At 40.4% G+C, this 22783-nt stretch overlaps 1 protein-coding gene across 2 annotated transcripts; it reads right to left on the bottom strand.

Annotated features, from left to right (window-relative positions):
- Nucleotides 1-488: 488 nt before the first annotated feature.
- Nucleotides 489-20716, bottom strand: LOC124146617 (kinetochore protein SLK19-like). Of its 2 annotated transcripts, XM_046516975.2 has the most exons (6): nucleotides 20555-20714; nucleotides 12545-12693; nucleotides 8207-8239; nucleotides 3946-4137; nucleotides 2655-2805; nucleotides 489-2507 (listed from the first exon to the last, which is right to left on the bottom strand). In XM_046516975.2, the coding sequence occupies exons 2-6, from the start codon at nucleotides 12680-12682 to the stop codon at nucleotides 2218-2220; spliced, it is 804 nt and encodes a 267-aa protein (XP_046372931.1). In that variant the 5' UTR covers nucleotides 12683-12693; nucleotides 20555-20714; the 3' UTR covers nucleotides 489-2217. The 2 variants fall into 2 exon arrangements, with proteins under 2 accessions (XP_046372931.1, XP_046372932.1); XM_046516976.2 differs by lacking the exon at nucleotides 8207-8239 and having other exon boundaries at nucleotides 20555-20716.
- Nucleotides 20717-22783: the final 2067 nt, after the last annotated feature.

Raw genomic sequence — 22783 nt, 5'->3', positions numbered from 1 at the left:
GTTTCTACAATGTATTTGTTCTTCAACACCCGCCGTGGGGGTTCAACAAAATTTAACGAATACCCGTATGTTGTTGCTGGCCATAAAGGCAGAGATCTAATATATTAACGTCATATGCATGGTTCGCCCTATAACACTGCAAGGTTCGTATGATCCATACGTCGTCACACAAGGCATTCTGAATGATGCGACCCGTGATGATCCGGATTAGAATTGGTCTTCAGCAACCCATGATTGTCGTAAGAAGCGACTAAGGGAATCGGGTGGTCCGGCTCGCTGACTTAGTTGATGCATTGTCATCATTTTCCAACTGCGTGGATCGATGCTCATGAAGTCAATCTCTGGATTGTCTGACCCACGCTCCATTTTGTGCAGACCGCTGTCATATAGCTGAAATATTGCAGAGTGCGGCGTTAAACAACAAGCAAACTAAATGATGCGACGCAAAGCTGCATTGCACCCTCTCAAACAAAACACAAACCTAGGCATCATGCGAACTTTTTTAATCAAGAAATAAAAATATTGGAAAGCAAAATATCTCCAGCACCTTCTATACACCATGAATCACGTGACACAGGTCCTTGGGTTTCCTTGTGTGTCCTTGGTACAGTCATGGAGCCCCTAAAGGGTAAAAGAGTCGGGGTTGCATAGTCCCTGTTGGTCACCCCAGATAGATCCGGAAGTGTCTTGCATAGTAAGCAGGTGCCCTCTATAACACCACAGGTTCTCTCGTCCAGCATCACAGATACAGTTCCTTTTCACGTTGTTCTGTCCCATAACTACGTGTTATATCCACAATAACTATATCTTGCATAAATATGGATATTCATCATACGGTTTGCCTGCTAAATAATCATTTCAGAAAGATTTGTATTCGTAGTGGTCACGAGCCTCTATACGATGGCTTCAAAAGTTGATGAATAAATTGGTATATTTTATTTCAGAAAGTAAAGTAAAGTATGTTTAAATTGTTTATGGTGTTACAGATATCTAAGCTGGTGTGATTACACCTAAGCGAAAAAAGTAACATTAAGCGCCAGTATTCACAGCCCAAACAAGAAACATGGGTTTCTCGGTGTGTTTATATACCTTCATCGCTCCCTCTAACTCAAAGTCTTGGTTATCACAGCATTCTCGTACACAATCTTGCCTTTCGAAACAACATGAGTAACAGGCTGCATGGTATAATTTCGTTGACGTGTGCGTCGTTGATGGGATATGGAACATATAGGTACATTAATCGTTCATATTGTGCGATACTGTTTGTTTTCAAATAGCTTCTAGAAACCTATATCCTACCGTAGGACATTCGATAAAAGAAGTGACTCTGCTCTGTTGGAGGGGTATATGAATTGACATGAAAGATACCATCAAATATCGCATTGTCGTCTGTACAATGTACATGAGGAGACCTACCCCTTTCCCCCTCTTCCAGTAGGATATACTAGTATATACACGCCATTCCTCAACATATCAATCGGTATAAATGTGTAGACTAAATAACCCTCGGTATACTGTCCGTCATTGGAAATCACCAGTGCTTCCCTTGTACTAACACACACGTACGCACGCACGCACGCGCACGCACACGCACACACACACACACTCCCTCTCTCTCTCTCTCTCTCTCTCTCTCTCTCACACACACACACAATTCATGCATCTGCCTTATTCACACAAATGAACTTTCACACACACCTGGAATATCGAAGTCCATTGTCTCGTTCCGACCCCCAATCCGGTCACCCATTCCATGCGCCAAGGTCACAAGCCCCGGGTAACCGGAAGTGGAGTTCCGAGATTTGGGACTAAGGCGACCAATGCGACTTGTTCGTCGGAATTGCTGCCTTCTTTTGATTTAATGATAGTACCACGTTTTTATATTAAGCCACATAATTGCCATTACCAAGCGTAATTACTAAAATTCAGAGGAAGACAAATAGCTTCACCCAATGTATTAACGAAAAAGGCTTTGTTACAATCAGAAACTATATTGCATATTATTTTGACATGCATATGGAGGATGATAACTTGATTTGACGTCTTTTGATTCCAAACACATCGTTTTCTAGCTCTTAACCTTCAATGAAAAAACTATTGATTTTTCGTGTCAAAAAGGGATTTACCAATTTCACTCCATGTCTTACCCGTCCTATTAATTTGTGCCCCTGATAACATCTGTAATTCCACGTGTATGTTTGTACTCATGTACTCATGCTACAGATACACTTCCGGCGTGTCGCCGTTCTCCACTGGTCGCTTCAGCAGTGTCGTTCCTGCTGCCGCCGCCGCTTTAGATTTGTGCCTTTGTGGCGGGATAGGAGTAGAGTCCTTCGGGGCGGGGGAAGCTATTTTGGATTCAGCGTCTCTGATCATTTCTTTGAGCTTATGGTTTTCCTCTTGCAAGACCGTGAGTTGGAGCTGATCGTTTTCTCGGCTCATAGTCCCCACTGATTTCTTGAGTGTCTTCAACTCATCTTCTAGCGACTTCCGGGACGCTAGTATTTCTGGGTAGAAAATAGAGCATCAGATGAAATAATGCCAGAACTCGAATATGACAAGTACGTAACGTAACGAATGTATGTTTTATGTATTTTCACAATAGCTGTGAATCCGTTGATGAGAAAAAATAATATTTATAAGCATCTCCTTACCTCTCTTCTCCTTATCTGACTTCTCCAGTTGTTCTTTGGCGTCGTTCACTTCCGCCTCCAGGGTCTCTTGTATCTCCTGGGCCTCACAGAGGCTGTTCTCCAGCTGAACCACGCGCACACTCAGGGCGTCCACCGTCTCGTTCAGGGAAGACTGGAAGACACAGATAAGACATAGTCAAAGACAGAGGCACAGATACACAGCAGGGCGTCCACTGTCTCGTTCGGAGAAGACACAGACACAAATGGAGACACAGACACAGACAGACAGGAACAGATGCACAACAGGGCGTCCACTGTCTCGTTCGGAGAAGACACAGACACAAATGGAGACACAGACACAGACAGACAGGAACAGATGCACAACAGGGCGTCCACTGTCTCGTTCGGAGAAGACACAGACACAAATGGAGACACAGACAGACAGACAGGAACAGATGCACAACAGGGCGTCCACTGTCTCGTTCGGAGAAGACACAGACACAAATGGAGACACAGACAGACAGACAGGAACAGATGCACAACAGGGCGTCCACTGTCTCGTTCGGAGAAGACACAGACACAAATGGAGACACAGACACAGACAGACAGGAACAGATGCACAACAGGGCGTCCACTGTCTCGTTCGGAGAAGACACAGACACAAATGGAGACACAGACACAGACAGACAGGAACAGATGCACAACAGGGCGTCCACTGTCTCGTTCGGAGAAGACACAGACACAAATGGAGACACAGACAGACAGACAGGAACAGATGCACAGCAGGGCGTTCACTGTCTCGTTCGGAGAAGACACAGACGCAAATGGAGACACAGACACAGACAGACAGACCGGAACAGATACACAGCAGGGCGTCCACTGTCTCGTTCGGAGAAGACACGGACACAGATGAAGACACAGTCACAGACAGACAGGAACAGGTGCACACTCAGGGCGTCCACTGTCTTGTACAGGCAAGACTGGAAGTGACAGACACATATAAGACATAATCACAGACAGATAGGCACAGATACTAGGGCATTATCAGGGCTGTATCTTTTGGAAAAGACACAGACACAAATAAAGACACATTCAGGGACAGAGGCACAGATGCACACTCAGGGCGTCCACCGTCTCGTTCAGGGAAGACACAGACACAAATAACGACACATTCAGAGACAGAGACACAGACAAAGAATGAAATCCACTTTAACACAAACTGCCAATCATTACAGAAATATCTAACAGTAAGCAATAAACCCAAGGAATTATCAGCGAAACGGATGATGTCACGTGACGATGCCTGCGTTACCATGTCAGTTTTCAGATGGGTCTTGTAGTCCTCAAGTTCCCCCATGCGCAGTTCAACGCTCATCTCTCGCTTGTTGAGTCGCCACTTCTCGCGTTTCAGCACCCCCACGAGATTTCTAGCTGAATCCAGTCCGTCCCTGAACTGTCTGAGGGTGGAGTCCCGCTCGGCATCTTCCTTATCGTCCGCACCAGCCTATAGAAGAGAAACACAGTTGTAGATGTGGGTGAAAGAGGACATGTGTCAACCATAGTGTCTTTACTACCTTTTCGAAAGTACCACATAGTACTACCATTTAACCCTTTTACAATCCTGGACCTGCGTGTGTTCACTTTGAAGACAACAGTTAGAATCACTGCATTATCTTTATTTTGTTCATGTACAATATTCTGATTCTTCTAAGCATTGCAAAAACACCCTTCAGTAATCAATGACCGTATATGGCTATGTACGGCTATATGTATTTGGCTATATATATCGATCAAAAGTTTGTAGGGAATTCAGATTGGACGATGTTATGTACAGATTAATGTCAAAGAAAACAATGATAATGGCTAATAAAAATATATAAAACCATAAAAGATCGCTAGTTGTTTGTTTATTCCGAATTGTATATTCGAAATTGTCCATATCATATTTCAGACGGACATTGGTGGATTACAATGTGTTAGTTCATGTACGATAATAAACTACATTCAACTACAACATCACGACATCGTACAGTGTCACACTAGGTCATTACTACATCGTACAATGTCACACAATATGATTACTACATCTCACATTATCACACTATGAATTCAGCAAAGTGGTTAAGTCACAAACATCAAAGAAGGCCAGAATATACGCCTGTGTCACCTGTGCTAACAGACGGCGAGACGTACATTCATGTATGTGAATTATTCGATGTTCGCTAGACTGTACCATCAACTGCAGACCAACTATTGTGTACCCCTGTCAGGTAATGTATTTCGGTGACACCATTCAACAACGTGCTCAATCAGCATGAGGTTACTATCACTGCAAATATGTCGCAAATTGTTATGAGTACTTACCCGCGGAAAAAGTTCCAAATAACTAATGTGTCGATTTTTAAATGTTTGAAGTGCATTGGTGTCAGCACTGAACATTGGTGCCCAAGCAGAGTAACAGGCTAGCAAGCTACAAATAGCTTATGACATAAAGCACACATGCAACACATGACCGAGGACTGATGAAGCATACATCAGATAAAAGGGTGTTTCCCAGTTTACAATATATTCTGTATTTGGTAATAGTTCTGTTCCTTGTTACACATTGTCATATTTAGTATACGATACTGGTAATGTTCCAATGTCATATTTAGTATACAATACTGGTAATGTTCCTTGATACACAATGTCATATTTAGTATACGATACTGGTAATGTTCCTTGTTACACAATGTCATATTTAGTATACGATACTGGTAATGTTCCAATGTCATATTTAGTATACAATACTGGTAATGTTCCTTGATACACAATGTCATATTTAGTATACGATACTGGTAATGTTCCTTGTTACACAATGTCATATTGACCATATGATACTGGTAATGTTCCTTGTTACACAATGTCATATTTAGTATACGATACTGGTAATATTCCTCGTTACACAATGTCATATTTAGTATACGATACTGGTAATGTTCCTCGTTACACAATGTCATATTCAGTATACCAGACTGGTAATGTTCCAATGTCATATTTAGTATACGATACTGGTAATGTTCCTTGTTACACAATGTCATATTTAGCATACGATACTGGTAATGTTCCTTGTTACACAATGTCATATTTGGTATACGATACTGGTAATGTTCCTTGATACACAATGTCATATTTAGTATACGATACTGGTAATGTTCCTCGTTACACAATTTCATATTTGGTATACGATACTGGTAATGTTCCTTGTTACACAATGTCATATTTAGTATACGATACTGGTAATGTTCCTTGTTACACAATGTCATATTTAGTATACGATACTGTTAATGTTCCTCGTTACACAATGTCATATTTAGTATACGATACTGTTAATGTTCCTTGTTACACAATGTCATATTTAGTATACGATACTGTTAATATTCCTCGTTACACAATGTCATATTCAGTATACCAGACTGGTAATGTTCCAATGTCATATTTAGTATACAATACTGGTTATGTTCCTTGATACACAATGTCATATTTAGTATACGATACTGTTAATGTTCCTCGTTACACAATGTCATATTTAGTATACGATACTGGTAATGTTCCTTGTTACACAATGTCATATTTAGTATACGATACTGGTAATGTTCCTTGTTACACAATGTCATATTTAGTATACGAGACTGGTAATGTTCCTTGTTACACAATGTCATATTTAGTATACGACACTGGTAATGTTCCTTGTTACACAATGTCATATTTAGTATACGATACTGTTAATGTTCCATGTAAATACATATTTGGTTTACTATAATGAAGTTCCCTGTTATGCATATTTAACATATGATGATGATAATGTTCCCTATAATACATAATCAACATATGGTGATAATGATAACGCTCCCTATAATACATATTCAACATATGGTGATGATGATAATGTTCACTGTAATACATATCTAACATATGATGATGAAAATGTTCCTTGTTATACATATCTAATATATGATGATAATGTTCCCTGTAATACATATTTAACATATGATAATGATAATGTTCCCTGTAATACATATTTAACATATGATAATGATAATGTTCCCTGTAATACATATTTAACATATGATAATGATAATGTTCCCTGTAATACATATTTAACATATGATAATGATAATGTTCCCTGTAATACATATTTACTATATGATGATGATAATGTTCACTGTAATACATATTCAACATATGGTGATGATGATAATGTTCACTGTAATACATATCTAACATATGATGATGAAAATGTTCCTTGTTATACATATCTAATATATGATGATAATGTTCCCTGTAATACATATTTAACATATGATAATGATAATGTTCCCTGTAATACATATTTAACATATGATAATGATAATGTTCCCTGTAATACATATTTACAATATGATGATGATAATGTTCACTGTAATACATATTCAACATATGGTGATGATGAAAATGTTCCTTGTTATACATATCTAATATATGATGATAATGTTCCCTGTAATACATATTTAACATATGATAATGATAATGTTCCCTGTAATACATATTTAACATATGATAATGATAATGTTCCCTGTAATACATATTTAACATATGATAATGATAATGTTCCCTGTAATACATATTTAACATATGATAATGATAATGTTCCCTGTAATACATATTTACTATATGATGATGATAATGTTCACTGTAATACATATTCAACATATGGTGATGATGATAATGTTCCCTGTAATACATATTCAACATATGATAATTTTAATGTTCCCTGTAATATATATTTAAGATGATAATAAGTGAGTGATTATGGTTTTACGCCGCTTTTAGCAATATTCCAGCAATATCACGGCGGAAGACACCACAAATGGGATTCATACATTGGACCCATGTACGGAATCGAACCCTGGCCTTCGGCATGATGAGCGACCGCTTTAACCACAAGGCAACCCCACCGCCCCTATATATCATAAAAATAATGTTCCCTGTTATACATATTTAGTACATGATAATGTTCCCTGTCATACATAGTATATGATAATAATAATGTTCCCTGTAATACATATTCAATACATGATTATTATAATTTTCCCTGTTACATATTATTGGTATATGATAATGGATATATCTCACGGTGGTGTATGCTTGCGATGATACACTGTAACAAATGTGTTTCTGAGAACGTAAACACATACAAGACATGATAAAGGAAACACGTTTTTGGTCGAAACACTTAAATTGATCTATCGTCTCACACCCTAAAGCATACAGCAGATATACATATAGTGGTTACATAAAGCGGTGCGGGCTTATACTCACAACCCTACACTTACACCATGCAATCCTATATCTATTTATATCCCTTGCATGCTGCATATTGCTTCAAAGCACATTCGTATATAGAGTTGCTTATAAATGCCACATATGAATAGAGACGTGATGCAAAGTATATACATAACGTCAATCACACTCACAAGCATAGAATGCACACTGACAACTGAACGCGCATGCTCTTATCACACTAAGCTGTCATATACATGCAGATGCAATACCTCATTCTCTGTGACGTCACGCTCTATCGGGTCCTGTTGGAAAAGGATACCAGAATTGCTTTAGATTTTCAGTGACACTGTTAAACAAAGCAAGCTAAAGAATCGGTTGGGGTTTACATTACTTTGATTACGAGAGGCCCATTGTCTGTTAGCTTGATGTGGGAGTGAAAGCCCGAAGTGACGCATGCCATAGACGTTTAACCATCGTTGTGAGTCCCATGTGCAATGGTATTGTGATGATAGGTCAAGGATATTAATCGGTGCGAAACAGGGATTCGAACTCACGGTAAGCGGATCCTGGTAGCTAAAGGTCGAAACTAAGTATATAAGGGCGTCTAAGACCATATATCTACCCCCCGCACCCCCTCCCTCACCCCCATCCCAACCCTCACAAAAGCAACAAAAATACTTGCTGAAATAAAAGACGTGTTATATTGTTACATGTTGCAATGTGAAATGAGTCTAAAATATTTGACTTGGCGGAAGTGACGGGAATAAATCTGCAGGATCCAGAACTGTGTCACGAGGGCTGGAATGGGAAATGTCGGAAAATAGGGGAGAGTGGTCTTTGTTTGGGTCTTTTCACATTCTCAGGACAGGTGGGATAGATTCTCAACACTCGACACTTCCCACAGAATGTGCATTGAATCTTATATTCAAGCGTTGTGTCAACCTAGTGGTGTGTGGGTCACTATAAGTAGGGAACGAACGTCCATTGTGAGATATTTACTTACACTCTTCAAAAATAGAAACGCACAGGTAGTATGTAGTTCATTGAACCTGACTACACAAAACAGAAACTGGAGACGAATGTGGTTTAGCGATGAATCACGATTTCTTCTTCAGCGCGAGATGGAAGACAACGTGTTTATCGTCGTCGAAATGAGCGTTTTGCCCCACATTGTTTACGTGAATTCGACAAATTCGGTGGCGGTAGTGTCATGGTGTTGGGCGCCATATCCTACACCACGAGATCTGACTTGGTTGTGATTCAGGGAAATTTAACAGCAAATCGCTATATGAATCAAATTCTTCAACCTCACCTTCTTCCAATCATTGACCGCCAGAGGGAGCTGTTTCAAGAGGACAACGCTCCACCGCACACAGCTCGTGTCACGGTAGACTACCTGCATGATGCCAACATCAACGACCTGCCCTGGCTGTCGAGATCTCCAGATCTCAACCCAATCTAACAACCTCTGGGATGAACTCGATCGACGTGTACGCCACCGTCAGAACACGCCGCAGACACTCCCACAACTGGCCAGCGCGTGACAAGCACATTGGCGCAGAATTCCGCAGGACAGAATTCGTACACTTATCCAGTCAGTGCCGAGGAGATACAGAGCCGCAATTGCTGCCCGGGGCGGTCACACCAGAGTTCCGCGCAACCTTGTGGCCTTATGTGACTAACAATGAACAGTTTTCAATGCAACTTACGGCTTCATATTATATTATCTATGATATTAAAGTAAATATATCGACTTTATTAGGTACAATAAATTTACTAAATATCTACCTGTGTGTTTCTTTGTTTGGAAAGTGCACAGTGCATAGTGTCTAGCACAGGCTTTTGTCCACAGGAACTCGTTATTGGTCAGTAAATAAACAATTATTTACCCCTATATGTATGGGGGTATATATTTTTATTTACTGACCAATAACGAGTTCCTGTGTTTTTGTCACTATAGTAATGCACCATTCAACACCATGCCTCGCACAAGTGTGTCGACACCAATGCACAATGTTACTGTGTGATTGTGTGATTGTGTGACTGTGATTGTGTGATACAGTAAACACAAATAAGACGGTTCAGCTGCCGACACAAAACCACCAAATTGGGAGACATATTACACAATAGTAGCAAAACAAACAAATGACGATGTCCTATAATGGTACAGAATGTGCGGAAAACAAACAATTGTAGGATCCTAGGTAAAATGAGCCGGTATGTATGAGTGAGTGAGGAGAGAATAAGGCCGTTGGTTGTATTGGTCAAACCATATCCCGGCGAGAGAACATCCGAAATGGGCGTGACACATCGTATTCACATGGGGAATCGAACCCAGGTATTCGGTGTGGCGGGCCAACGCTTTAACCACTTGGCTTCCTCGATCTGCCTTAAACTGGCGACTATTGACTATAAAGCAGTTCTTTTTCATAGTGTTATATAGTATACGGAAATATGTTTATACTGTCTTAGATTAACTGATAACACGCTAACATAAGCAGATTTAATTAAAATGAATTCTGCTACAGTTTATATTATTTATCGACAAAATAGACACATTGTACCATATTGCTTAAGAAGTTAGACTCCATGTGCAGTATCCAGTATCCAATCAGACAATGTTGACATAATGTCACTGACCGGCTTTCTCTTTTGATTAATACTGTCCCGTAGTTGGGAGGAATTCTGCTGATAGTGCATAAATCACTTCATCGAGCTGACCTGTTCACAAAGAAACCTTCGTTCCATGGCTATCCAGATCTACATCCTTAGTAACAGCGACACAGTCGACTGTATGGGGTTCCCTGGTGACTGGAATGTGACCCTGGACTTCACACAGATAGGGGCAACTTGCGGCTTGAATGTAACTATATCGAAGATGGGATTTTCCATTAAGATCTGTTTTGTCGACATACCACCATCGATCAGTACACGGTGAAGTTATCGTATGTGTGCACAATGACTTAGGAGACATATACGATAAGGATTCTCCCGTTGTAGTTGAACACTGAAAAATGTAAATCTCGCCATGAAAACTTATACTACTAAAAAGGTGAAGGGTCATCCGATTCTTCCATATTAATATAGACAAACTGTCATGGCATGATTAACTATATAGTAATATGAAATAATCGAGTGGTCCTTCAATATTTTTATTAGAAAAATATAAGTCTAGGTGATTTTGAATGAAAGTGTTCAGATCCCTAGAACCTTCAACTAAATCTGTCTTACAGACCCTGATACAAATATATCAAATACAGCCCATGCAAGTCTATAATGTTTGGCAAGTCTAGATTTCTAAGAATGAAGAGAGTCTCTGGGCTCCTTTTTATTAATTTTGTATTAAGATCATTTAACAACTTCTTTTTTTTCTGTACGATATGTTCATTTCAGAGACTAGATGTTAGTCTACCTTGGACTATGAGACTGTGATATTATGATACACAATGTAGAACTTCAATAGCTTGATATGATGACCATTGATGACTTTATGTAATTAATAATTATGTGACTCGCGCTATTCTTAGTAGATATACCGAAACGCTAGGCATTTTTGGCGTCATTGTACACATATCAGTATTCGAAAGACCGAGTCGACTATGTATACAGCCAAGTTCCATGCTCTCTTTCTTGCTTCAGGCCACTGGTGGAGTTGCGTCCCTTTGCTGATTCAGGATACACAGAAGGGGGATTTGAGTATCAGAACCTTGTTCAATAGTCTACGCAAGTGACAAACTACGTCTACTACCTGCGTGACGTTTGTCTTCCCCCCTACATAATGCTATTATGACACAGCTGAAAAACTGTCCAAAACGACGGTAAACAGAGAGGACCCAATCATTCGTAATAACGTGAGCACAATGTAGCATAGGAAATACCGATCTACACTGAGCAGACCATGGTGCTGGTATGTGGGTAAACGATACCCCTGAGATTACACTGTTTGTGGGGGGAGCGGATGCCTATCCGTGAGAGGCCAGGGGTGCGCGACGTTCAAATACGAGGATCGCTTTTCAAGTTGTGTATCGTAGTTGGTGGTACAGGCTTACCCTCACTGGTCGTTTCTTCTCTATTACAGTCAAGCTTCTTTCTTTTCTATTTCACTTTAGCTATTCAGGGCGGTAGGATAGCCAAGTGGTCGCAGCGATCGCTCGAGAGCCCGGGTTCGATTCCTACATCGGTATAATGTGTGAAGCCCATTTCTTGTGTCCACTGTCGTGATATTGGTGGCATGTTGCTAACGGCGGCGTAAAACCATACTCATTCAAGCTATTAAAACGGCATTAATGATACCGGACCTACGAAGTGACACAAACTGGAATTGTCCCGTGAAGCTTCCGGTTTAGAATTAGTCATCGGCAACCCATGCTTATCGTAAGAGGCGACTATAACGGGACCGGGTGGTCAGGCTCGCTGACTTGATTGATGCATCGTATTCCAATTGCGTAGATCGATGCTCATGACTTCAATCACTGGATTGTCTGGTCCAGATTCCATTATTTACAGTCCGCCGTCATATAGCTGGAATATTGCTGAGTGCGGCGTTAAACAACAAACAAAACAAACCAGAATTACCTTACTTTATCAGACTAGTCCTGATCACATACCTTGATATATTTGTCCTCTATCTCTGTGAGAAGGTCCGAAACATCCTCAAGCTTCTCCAGTAGGTCCTCAGCAGTGTCCATCAAGTTCTCACTGCGGCGTCGCCTGCTCCAGTCCATGAATGAGGGGACGGTCGCCATCTTGGAATAATCTGCAACACAACGTGGAGACATCTGGAATGACAGGTCTGGAAGCTGACACAAGAACAGCGACACTCCACATGTAGGTCAGGCTGGGATTCTGATGCAGCCTGAGAACCAGGTTATATACATGTTCCGTTACTTACAAGAAGTGGAAAACCACATGTTGACAGACTCGTGGGTTTTATTCTCAGAGGAGTTGTTTTGATACATGATTAATTTGTGATAAATCAAATTTTTAAAACTTACAAAATGCAATGAAACCCGTTAACTTGAAGGTCGAGAGACCATCGAAAATAGTTCGATTTAACCGTATTTCGAGACAAGCAGTTTCCGGTATTAGTCGTACCTTATCAAACATCTCTTTGTGGATTAATGGCATATCGCACTTTCTCGGAAATTAGGGAAATGAGGTGTGTCATATGTCACAGGTGAAAGGTTAAATGTCGCCCACGGGGCAACGCGAGATTTGAATCTCCCTGTAACGAGAGTTAATATTAACGGTAAAGTAGTCCCGCATCAATGACTACAACCTTCACCGTCATGCATGGTTAAGTTGAATGTGCAATAAGATAACGAGCTAATAACGTACGTAGACTTTGTTTTTTTTATAAGTACATATGGTTATAGGCAAAATAAATGTGTCTGGTTATGAGTAGTGTCAGATTGTATCCGAACTGGTAGGACACTCATAAGAGTGAGTGAGTGCGTTACATGTTTAAGACACGTCAGTCACACACTTTCAAAAATACAAAAACATTCATTTAAATCGACATTTTTATTATGGTATTTCTATATATCGAACACAAAGGGTTAGGGGTCATGAATATTTTGGGGATTATTTTTTTTGTAATGAAGACAAGACAATTTCTTAATAATATCCCCAAAGTCACGATCCCTTACTTTTGATACTCAGTATATCTCTCAGTGGTACAGAGCGGTGGTTCTTGTGAACAAAATTCTAAATTATAAATACATGAATTTTATTCATGAATATATAATGACATTTTCAACATTTAACTGACGTCTTTATAATTGAATCTCGAGTTTCCGTGTATAACATACATATGTAAAGACAAGGAAACGTGAACAGTGTGGAGTGATGCGCGGTTCTATAAACGTCCGTGTCCATACATCTGTCTCGTGCATCTCCACCAGGTATGAAAAACCGAATGTAATTGTTATTCAGAATAATATTTACATGTCATAACAGTTTGTACCGTAAAAGCTACAATGCCCCTGATTGATGCTTGACGAATGCTGACTGTGATTGCAAGACATATAACTCGCATTTCTCACCCCTCCACTCTTGCGTGACGACTTGACGACAACTGACAGGAAGAGGGCGCAATTTTTGACAAAAGACTATTTTTATGGTTATAAAATAAAGTCATAAATAGTAATAAACGACAATTTGTCTACCGTCATAAATACATCAATTGAACTAATTGTCGTCATTGACGGTGACTGACGCAAGAAAGAGAAGAACGCCTTTTTCATCCTTATTATTTGTCCTACTTGAAGCATGGGCAATATTTATCATTTATACGGCATGCCTCGTGGGTACCTATTGTGACGTATTGAAACCGATACCTCAGATTGGGTAGGGATGATGAGTGTATAAGGACGCTTTAAACAGTTAAAGGACAAGGGGTTAGACTGACATTTAGTCCCAAAATATAGTTATCTTATTTAAAAATATATGTCTACAAAATAAAATTTCAAAAATCCAAATGGAGCCCAGAAAAATCCTTAATTTCAGGAGGGGCTGAGACAATCTATACTTGCCAAATCATTCTGGACGAGTTGAACTCCTTTTCAATTTATTCTGTCTAGGGGCAAGGGTAAAGAGGTAAGGTCAAGGAAATGTGAGGGGAGCATAACGTTTGTCCAGCCGAATAATCACATATTGCAATGTTACACTTTGTACTTGTACCACATAATATTCATATTATCCCGACGTGTTTTACATATTAAACAAGTTACTCCGTTTGTTTCTCTCCCCCCGTCCTGCCCTGTCCGGTTATCTTATTACCTTCTTCATCACAAGGACAGGTGCGTGAAGAGTATACCAATCATGTGACTGCGGGTGGTTCAGTGTAAAGTGAATCATATTTGCATTTTCAAAACAATATAAGAAAGCAGACTTTAAGGGATGGGGTGGGTGGGGCATATCTCTGGTTCGTCAGAGAGTTGTCTAAATATTAATAAGGGGCACGGGTGGCCCAGTCGTCTAAGGCGCCGCGATTCGCTGTGCAGAGTTGCGTCCCTTGGACACGCCAGAAACCTATGATTGTTGGTTCGAATCCCGGTTCGCCCCGATTATGTTTCTGGGTTTGTCATCACCATACCCGTGCTCGTGGGTTTCACCGAAGTGGTAAACATCACTTGGGGCTTTCCTCCCACATTAAGCTGACACGCCGTGATATAACTGGAATACTGTTAAAAGCGGCGTAAAACCCAACTCACTCACTCTAAATATTAATAAGGAAGATAATTTATGGATGTCAGCTTCTTTATTACGAGGAACACAAGATTTCGGAGTATATACTTACTCCTTCATCAGGTGAATAAACGCTATGAGGCAGAGAACATATATATATAGCTGTAAGAACAACAAAAGTAACAAGCTAACAAAGGTGGGACTAACAAGGGGAGCCAACAGACAATTGGCGCTGATAGGAGATTAGCAATAGACAAATGGAAGCCAACACTTATCAGGACATCGCGCTGATACATGATTAAAAATTGGAAGCCAGGACTTAAATATGAATTATTGGTAATGGGCAATGGACAATTGGCAAGCGGGAGGCCTTGGGAATTAGCACTGAAGATAATCGAATGGAAATAGCAATGGACAAATGGGAGCCAGATAGATAAAGAAATTGACATCCATAAATTCTCTTCCTTACGTGTATTACTTCTAAATGTCTTTCACAAACGTAAATATTAATATGCTTAAGACATATATTTGCTCTATCCCCATGTGTATCGGAGTAAAGTATTATTTTGCCCTGAACTATTATAGTGAAAACGGACGCATATAAGAAATGTTATAGACAGTATTTATATATATATTGAGGTGACGTCATTCCTCCGTCACATGCCCATGTTCGTCGTGCACATATACCTGTATGCTGATGGTTTACGGTCACCTAAAGTTTATAATACTTTTTAAGAAAGATTCTTCGTGTAGCTCTGTGTTTATCGGACGATCATTGACCCAACAGATAGAATGTGTCGTATCTTAGCAACACATCATGCACCTCGATGCTGGTGTTCTGCCACAAAACGTGCATCTTCCTGTTACTTGATGCCGGATAATGTGTACCCTTCAACATACCCAATGTAGTTTGTGTGTCACAACAGCTTCTGTGTGTGTTCATTGTACCTGTCACACACTAATGTATGTCTGTACGTACTGACAACGCAGGGGTGAGCCAGGGATCAGTTCTCTCCCCACGTGGTTTATTTTCGTATCACCCGGGGCTATACTTCATCCTTGCTATCGGAACATATACTCCTTACGTACTGTTACTTCGGGCTGACCATGTAAATAGGAGGCAAAAACATAAAGAGTGCAAAGAATATAATTTACAAACGCTGAATGAGCGAACGTGAGAATAAATATGTTTTCACAACTCGATAGATAATACACACGCCTTGACATGTCTATGCTATTTCCTTGTGGAGAAGGGGTGTATGGTCGCTGTGTTTAAAAGACGAAGACAAGCTCTTGGGTATCTTGAGGCGCAATTTTTAAAAAAATCCCTAATTACACTCCCGGGCAGAAGAAAGTATACACCCATGTTTGATGGTGGCAATACATGAAACAAACAAGAAGTGGTTATTCATAGACGTGTATTTGATACGGGTATCATAGGTGTGTTTTTGGTTCTTAACTTTGCAGTGTAACTCTTTTCAGCCTATTAACGTTTTGATAACGTTTGTACCTTTCTATGCCAAATCCAATTTTCTTTCTTTTGCTCGGCAGTCTCTATATATCGTTTCGAAATGTTAAGAACATCGTCAATAAATTTAAATTTGTCGCCGAATCAATGGACAAAAAGATAGGCTAAAACATGACGTTTACATCGAATTAAGCATGTGTAAATAAATATTCGGAAGCTTTTAGTTACTGGGCGGTAACTCGTGAATATTCTCCGCCAACTCGTGAAACAATCACGAAGTTAATATTTGACCTAAAAATGTCAATAACATCAACAACAAATAACATCAAGACGATAACAGCTATCATAACCGCAATGTCTCCCATCACATCGCCATGCCAATCCGCCGCACACACGACCTCTATCTCCCGGGTTCACTCGTTCGAGGGCGCAGTTGGATATGGTCTTACGTTAATCCGGACACTGTCGGCACCGCAAATAAAGGAAGAAAACAAAACCAGTGACTAGGTTTAGCTGTAATAGTGTATTTAGCCCACGAGGAAACGGGTCATGCTATATGGAGCATATTAACACATTCACTACGAGGTATAGCGCCCTGAAAGATCGAGGATGATTGATGTGTGTACAGGGTGTATACATCACCCGTGGCAGCTATTATATAGCCCGTTCTACTCTGAAAGCTAATACATTACGTCTATATATCCTTAGTGTACCTGTTTTATAAGTTCTATGAAACGTCAATCATTAATGTTTGGATAAATGCCTATTGTACCTGAGCCGAGAAAGGCGACCCCAGCGCTTTAACAAAATTGTTTATGCTTGATAATCGTATCGTTTAAGCTTTAAAATCTCCCGGGAAGAAATGATCCAGTTAGCGTATCGAAGGTTCCCATTCAAATAAAAGTACTACAAAAGGTCATGTGTGAGGTGTTAATGTTTGCTTGAAATCAATACTTATTTGTAAAGTCGCAAGGGGGGTGACATACCACATCTGGCATCTGGAGGTTAAACACCCACAAAATGAATTGTTTTCGAGACTCTGAAAACGAAAATGGAAGGGTTTCGGATATGCGCAATCTTCTGAGACATATAGTGAGTGAGTGAGTGAATATAGTTTTACGCCGCTTTTAGCAATATTCCAGCAATATCACGGCGGGGGACACCAGAAATGGGCTTCACACATTGTACCCATGTCGGGAATCGAACCCGGGTCTTCGGCGTGACGAGCGAACGCTTTAACCACTAGGCTACCCGACCGCCCCTGAGACATATAGACTTGGCATGTGCTAATTTTGCTAACATGTGCTTTTTGACATGTTGCTAAATATGATTTCATCAAAATACAGAATCTGTTCCTCGTGACATGGTCTAGAATCGTGAAGTATATGGTTAATAATCGAGGCCAATGTTGATAATCCCCTAAGTTCAGAGAGAAATGAAAGATGATTGATTTGAAAACGGGAACCACTAATGGCAGTAATGAACCAGATAATCTGTTTGATCTAAAGAAGTGAGGAATTTTTCTCAAAATAAAACATTGAGACGAGACATGCTCCACAACATTACGGTGCCTGGAGGTGACAGATAGCCGAATTAAGTCGCAGTGCAAGTTGAGAGCCTGTGACGGAAACTGATGAAAGCAACGCCCTCTAGGCAGGGCGGGAAAGGGGGAATCACTCCGAGGCTTAGTGATGGGATTACGTATAGTTATTGACTAGTTGATGTGACACAATGTGTCTGATTCATAGAAATGTCACGAACACTCATTCGCATGCACATCACTCATTTTGAAAACCTTTGTCATTTTAATACCAATATCATATGCTTGACACCTATCGATAATGCAGCTTAAAATCGTGTAATTGGACAAAGAGATTATACACGTTTATTTTCGGTTCAATCTATGAATAGGTTTGTTTGTTCACCGCAGTCAACAGTATCCTAGCTGTGTGACGGCGGGCTGTATATCATCAAGTCTGGATCACCCGTCGGGGTTCGATCACACGACGTCAGCCACGTCATCAAGCATGTACACCAGAGTTCGTATATGATGCGATGAATGGTGCAACGTAACACCAAACTTGCGTAATTCGAATTGACAGTCCCCAGTCGGGATTCCGAGTTAAAACTGGAAACGTGTCCACCCTCATAGAGCTGGAATATTGTTTACGACGTTAAACAACAGACGGATTAACTGCCTGTTTCGACTCCCACGTATAGCACCAAACTGATTTCAGCCCTAAGGTATATACTCTTTTGGAGGAATGATACTGACGAATATGTTGATGCGGTATGTTTATTACATAATTCATATCCTTCTTCCATTGAATTGAAGTTAAAAGGACATCCGGGTGCAAGGTATTGTTCGGGTGTACACAGTATAGCCTCGGGTATACAGTGCAGCCTTGTTCGACTGTTCAAGACAACAGGAGCGTCGATAACTATAGAGCCGATTAGGATCATACCGGGACAAAATGATAACATGGTTTCATAAGATACAGTAAACTACGTTTATAACGAACACGCTTATAACGAACTGACCAATAAAACGAACTTATATTTAGTCCCGGCCATTTGTTGTATATATGCTGTGTTACGAACTACGGTTATTACGAACTAACATTAGTGGTCCCTTTGAGTTCGTTATGCCCGTAGTTTACTGTATATTGATTTAATGGAGTTCGAGGTAACGAGGTATATCCGCATACTAGTATATATTCAAATTAATGAGTTCGAGTTAACGTTTCACTGTATACATGTGAGTATCTTAAACACTATATTCAATATAATGAGTTCGTGTTATCGTTTCACTGTCTAAATGTCTACAGCCGCTGCAGGCAATAGTAGTCGCCCCGTTAACGGGAGGCATAACGTTGTAATGAATGCCATGATTAATGTGTTTGTGTTGATTTGTGGTCGTGTTGTGAACGCCCGTAGTCTCTCCGCTTATCCGTAACGTCTCCGGCCTCATCTACAACGGCACAGAGTTTACGGTCACTCCAGTTAATAGTCACTTATATGCGCCCTTTTAGTCACATTATAGGAAACGAAGAAGTATGTTATCCCTACATGCGGCCCATTAGAAAGTTATATATGCAAATAAGTGCGCATATATTTTATCACTATACAATTTCCATTTTAAGAACTTGAAATCGCAACAAACAGAAATATATATAATTATATACGTGGACACAAACGTTTTATAGTAAGCAAGTTGATAACTATAAATCATTGTGTCGTATAGATTGTATATAAGAGGCCACTCAAGTTTATTGGTCTTAAAGCCTTGTCACCAAGTTTCCGACATCCAACATATGCACGTACACGCATTCCTATAGCAGGTGGACTCAGGATTTGTAATAAACGCTGCATGTTATTGGCAAGGTACCCGTTTGATGATGTGAACACTAGTCAAACATTTGCTTATCAAAGATTACTTTTGAACGGCATGAACTTAATTAAATTGATAAGGAAATTGATTAGTGCATGGAGTTAGAGGGGAAGTTAAACTTTATATAACTGCAGCACAACGTCCCTCGTGTCAATATGTCAGCGCTAAGACAGTACCCGTCTTTGTAACATATTTCTTCATTCATTGGGCTGCATTTACAGAGGAGTTAGTTGGATGTTGCTAAGGGCTAAACACCGTCAGGACAGCCATGTCAGTTCGTTCTCTGCCAGCTGGATCACGGACTATCAACACGAGGAAGTCAGTAGCGCGTAAAAAGCGCGCCATTTTAAGATCTATTACCGTGGGATTGTGGTGAATTCATAAATATTATTAATTTTCAAAAGATTAAACATTTAAACGAACCATATCACATACTGGTACAAATGCAATGCTATGTTTAAATAAACATACGGAGATATTAAGTGTGGGTTATTGTAATGGTGTTACTGGATTCTATATTAATTTAATTTAAGTGAATTAACAGTCAACACTGAAGTCACGTTAACATACCTGGTGGTGTGATGGGTGGATGGAGATCTGCAGGTAGGAATCACAACATACAGAGCGTCCACAAGTACAGTCAGCCAGATGTGATACTCAAGGCGACTTCTGCTACCCCCTCCAGGTACGAGGAAATACTACACAATATACGCAACACAAGGCGTCCGCCTCAGTCCGCGCACTGCCATCTGGGTAACCAAGCGTCCGCGTCCGTTGTGTTACCCGGATGACAGGTTATCAACTATGACCGGAGGAGGGCTGACATTTTTATGGGTTGTTTTTTTACAGATAAAGTGACATAAAAACACAAAAAGCGTTTTTATTACAGTTTATTTATTATACAGTGGATCAGTTTGAAGGGGTGGAGTGGTCGGGCAGTAGGTCAGGTTATTCTTTATGCGGTAAGACACAGGTTCGAATTTCGGTTTATACCATCCGCCATGTAGACTTGGCAACTGAGAATAAGTTAAGATGATGAAAATTATGTTGTGATTTTGCAATCGGGCTGCAGATCCAAATTTCACTCAAGTAGAACTTTATTCCAGCGCTACTAGTTTTCCGAGCAGACGACAGTGATGCATCTGGTCAACACAAGTCTCATCATGGAGTTGTTTTGCAGCAGTCGATAGGCTCCCCCCCCCGGGGACATAGTAGAGGCAAAAACCTAGATGAAGAAGGACAGTGAGAGACGGGGGTCGCCACACTGGACCGACCTGATGCGATGACGTCCGCCAAATAAATTGTCACTATGCGAGACGCGCGGCAGAAGAGTGTTCCGAGGCCTCACAGTTGTCGTCCTCTGGAATATTAAGCTGACTGCGCTGTTTGGATTCCATCCCTGTTGACTCTGTTTGTGAAGTGCATTCGTATTTTTCAGCAACTGGAACCTTTTCCCCACCTGTCCCGTTGTTCAATTACATTAGGGTTACCTCGTGCCCTTATTCTGCATCGGTTTAAACCAGTCTATTTCTAGATTTCCTTGTCATACTACGATCTGTAGGTCAAATACAAGGAGTTTGTTAACATTAGTTTAAGTGTGTAGTATTACAGAACATCCGAGACATTAACGAACCTGAGTGAATATTGATTTACGCCGCAGTTAGCAGTATTCCAGATTTGTATGTCACGACGGGCTGTGAAAGGATCGAGGATGAGCCAGACACACTCTAGCATCAACGATTGCCGCTGCACATCATCAACCGGGTCACACACTGTAATCCCAGAGGTTCCATTCAGTCCGCGCTTACGACAAGTATGCACTGTGAAAATGTGTTTAGGTTTTAAGCACATGCTAGACACGTTAAGCTCTAAACGAATTTAGGATTGTGTTTATCCTGAAACGGAACAAAGAATTTGCGTGCTTTATCTGAACACATGAAATGGACTAAGATCTCATTGCATATCTCCAAAATCTAAACATGTACATAGTCTAAACGTGTTTCAACTTAAACATGTTCACAAAAAGTTGGGAAAATACATGGGCGTTATTCCCGATAGTTACCGCTTTCGCGAAGCGAGTCAACCGAAAGTTTCTAACTATATTTCCAGAAGAGCCACTGTCGTACCAATCTGTATATTAAATTCATAAATAGCCTTGTGTGGGTAAATACCTTTTTTAGGTTTAACGCCGCTTTAACCCCGAGGAGGGATCATCGCAGGACATAGAGAATCTCACTTGAGAGTCTTTTGATATAAGATATATCAACACAAGTGGATAACAGTTTAAAACTCCAAGGCTTACTGAGGATTTTACACTTTTAGCAATGACTGTTGGTGTATTTGATTAAAAAAAACACCAGGGTGAGAGTCTATTTATCATCCAAAATCATTCTTCCAGTATTTCCAGTTTGCAAACAGTCAAAAACAGCGTCTTGAGTGTAAATCGTACAGCTAACCAGCTCCAGTAGGAGTGCGATTAAGTAATTTCATTTGATTGTAACGTCCCGGGAACAAATATAATCATAATGGTCTGCAAATCACTCTGTCGCTCTCTTCTTCTCTGTGCCGGGGGAACGGGTGGCCCAGTCGTCTAAGGCGCCGCGATTCGCTGTGCAGAGTTGCGTCCCTTGGGCACGCCAGAAACATATGATTGTGGGTTCAAATCTCGGTTCACTCCGATTATGTTTCTAGGTTTGTCAGCACCATACCCGTGCTCGTGGGTTTCACCGAAGTGGTAAACGTCTTAGACCTGCATCACTTCGGGCTTTCCTCCCACATTAAGCTGACACGCCGTGATAT

Source organism: Haliotis rufescens, unplaced genomic scaffold, assembly GCF_023055435.1.
Source record: "Haliotis rufescens isolate VD_foot unplaced genomic scaffold, xgHalRufe1.0.p SCAF_3, whole genome shotgun sequence".
NCBI classification, from domain to species: Eukaryota; Metazoa; Mollusca; class Gastropoda; order Lepetellida; family Haliotidae; genus Haliotis; species Haliotis rufescens.
Note: the sequence above shows the minus strand (reverse complement) of the source record. Positions and strands in the feature narration are given on the sequence as shown.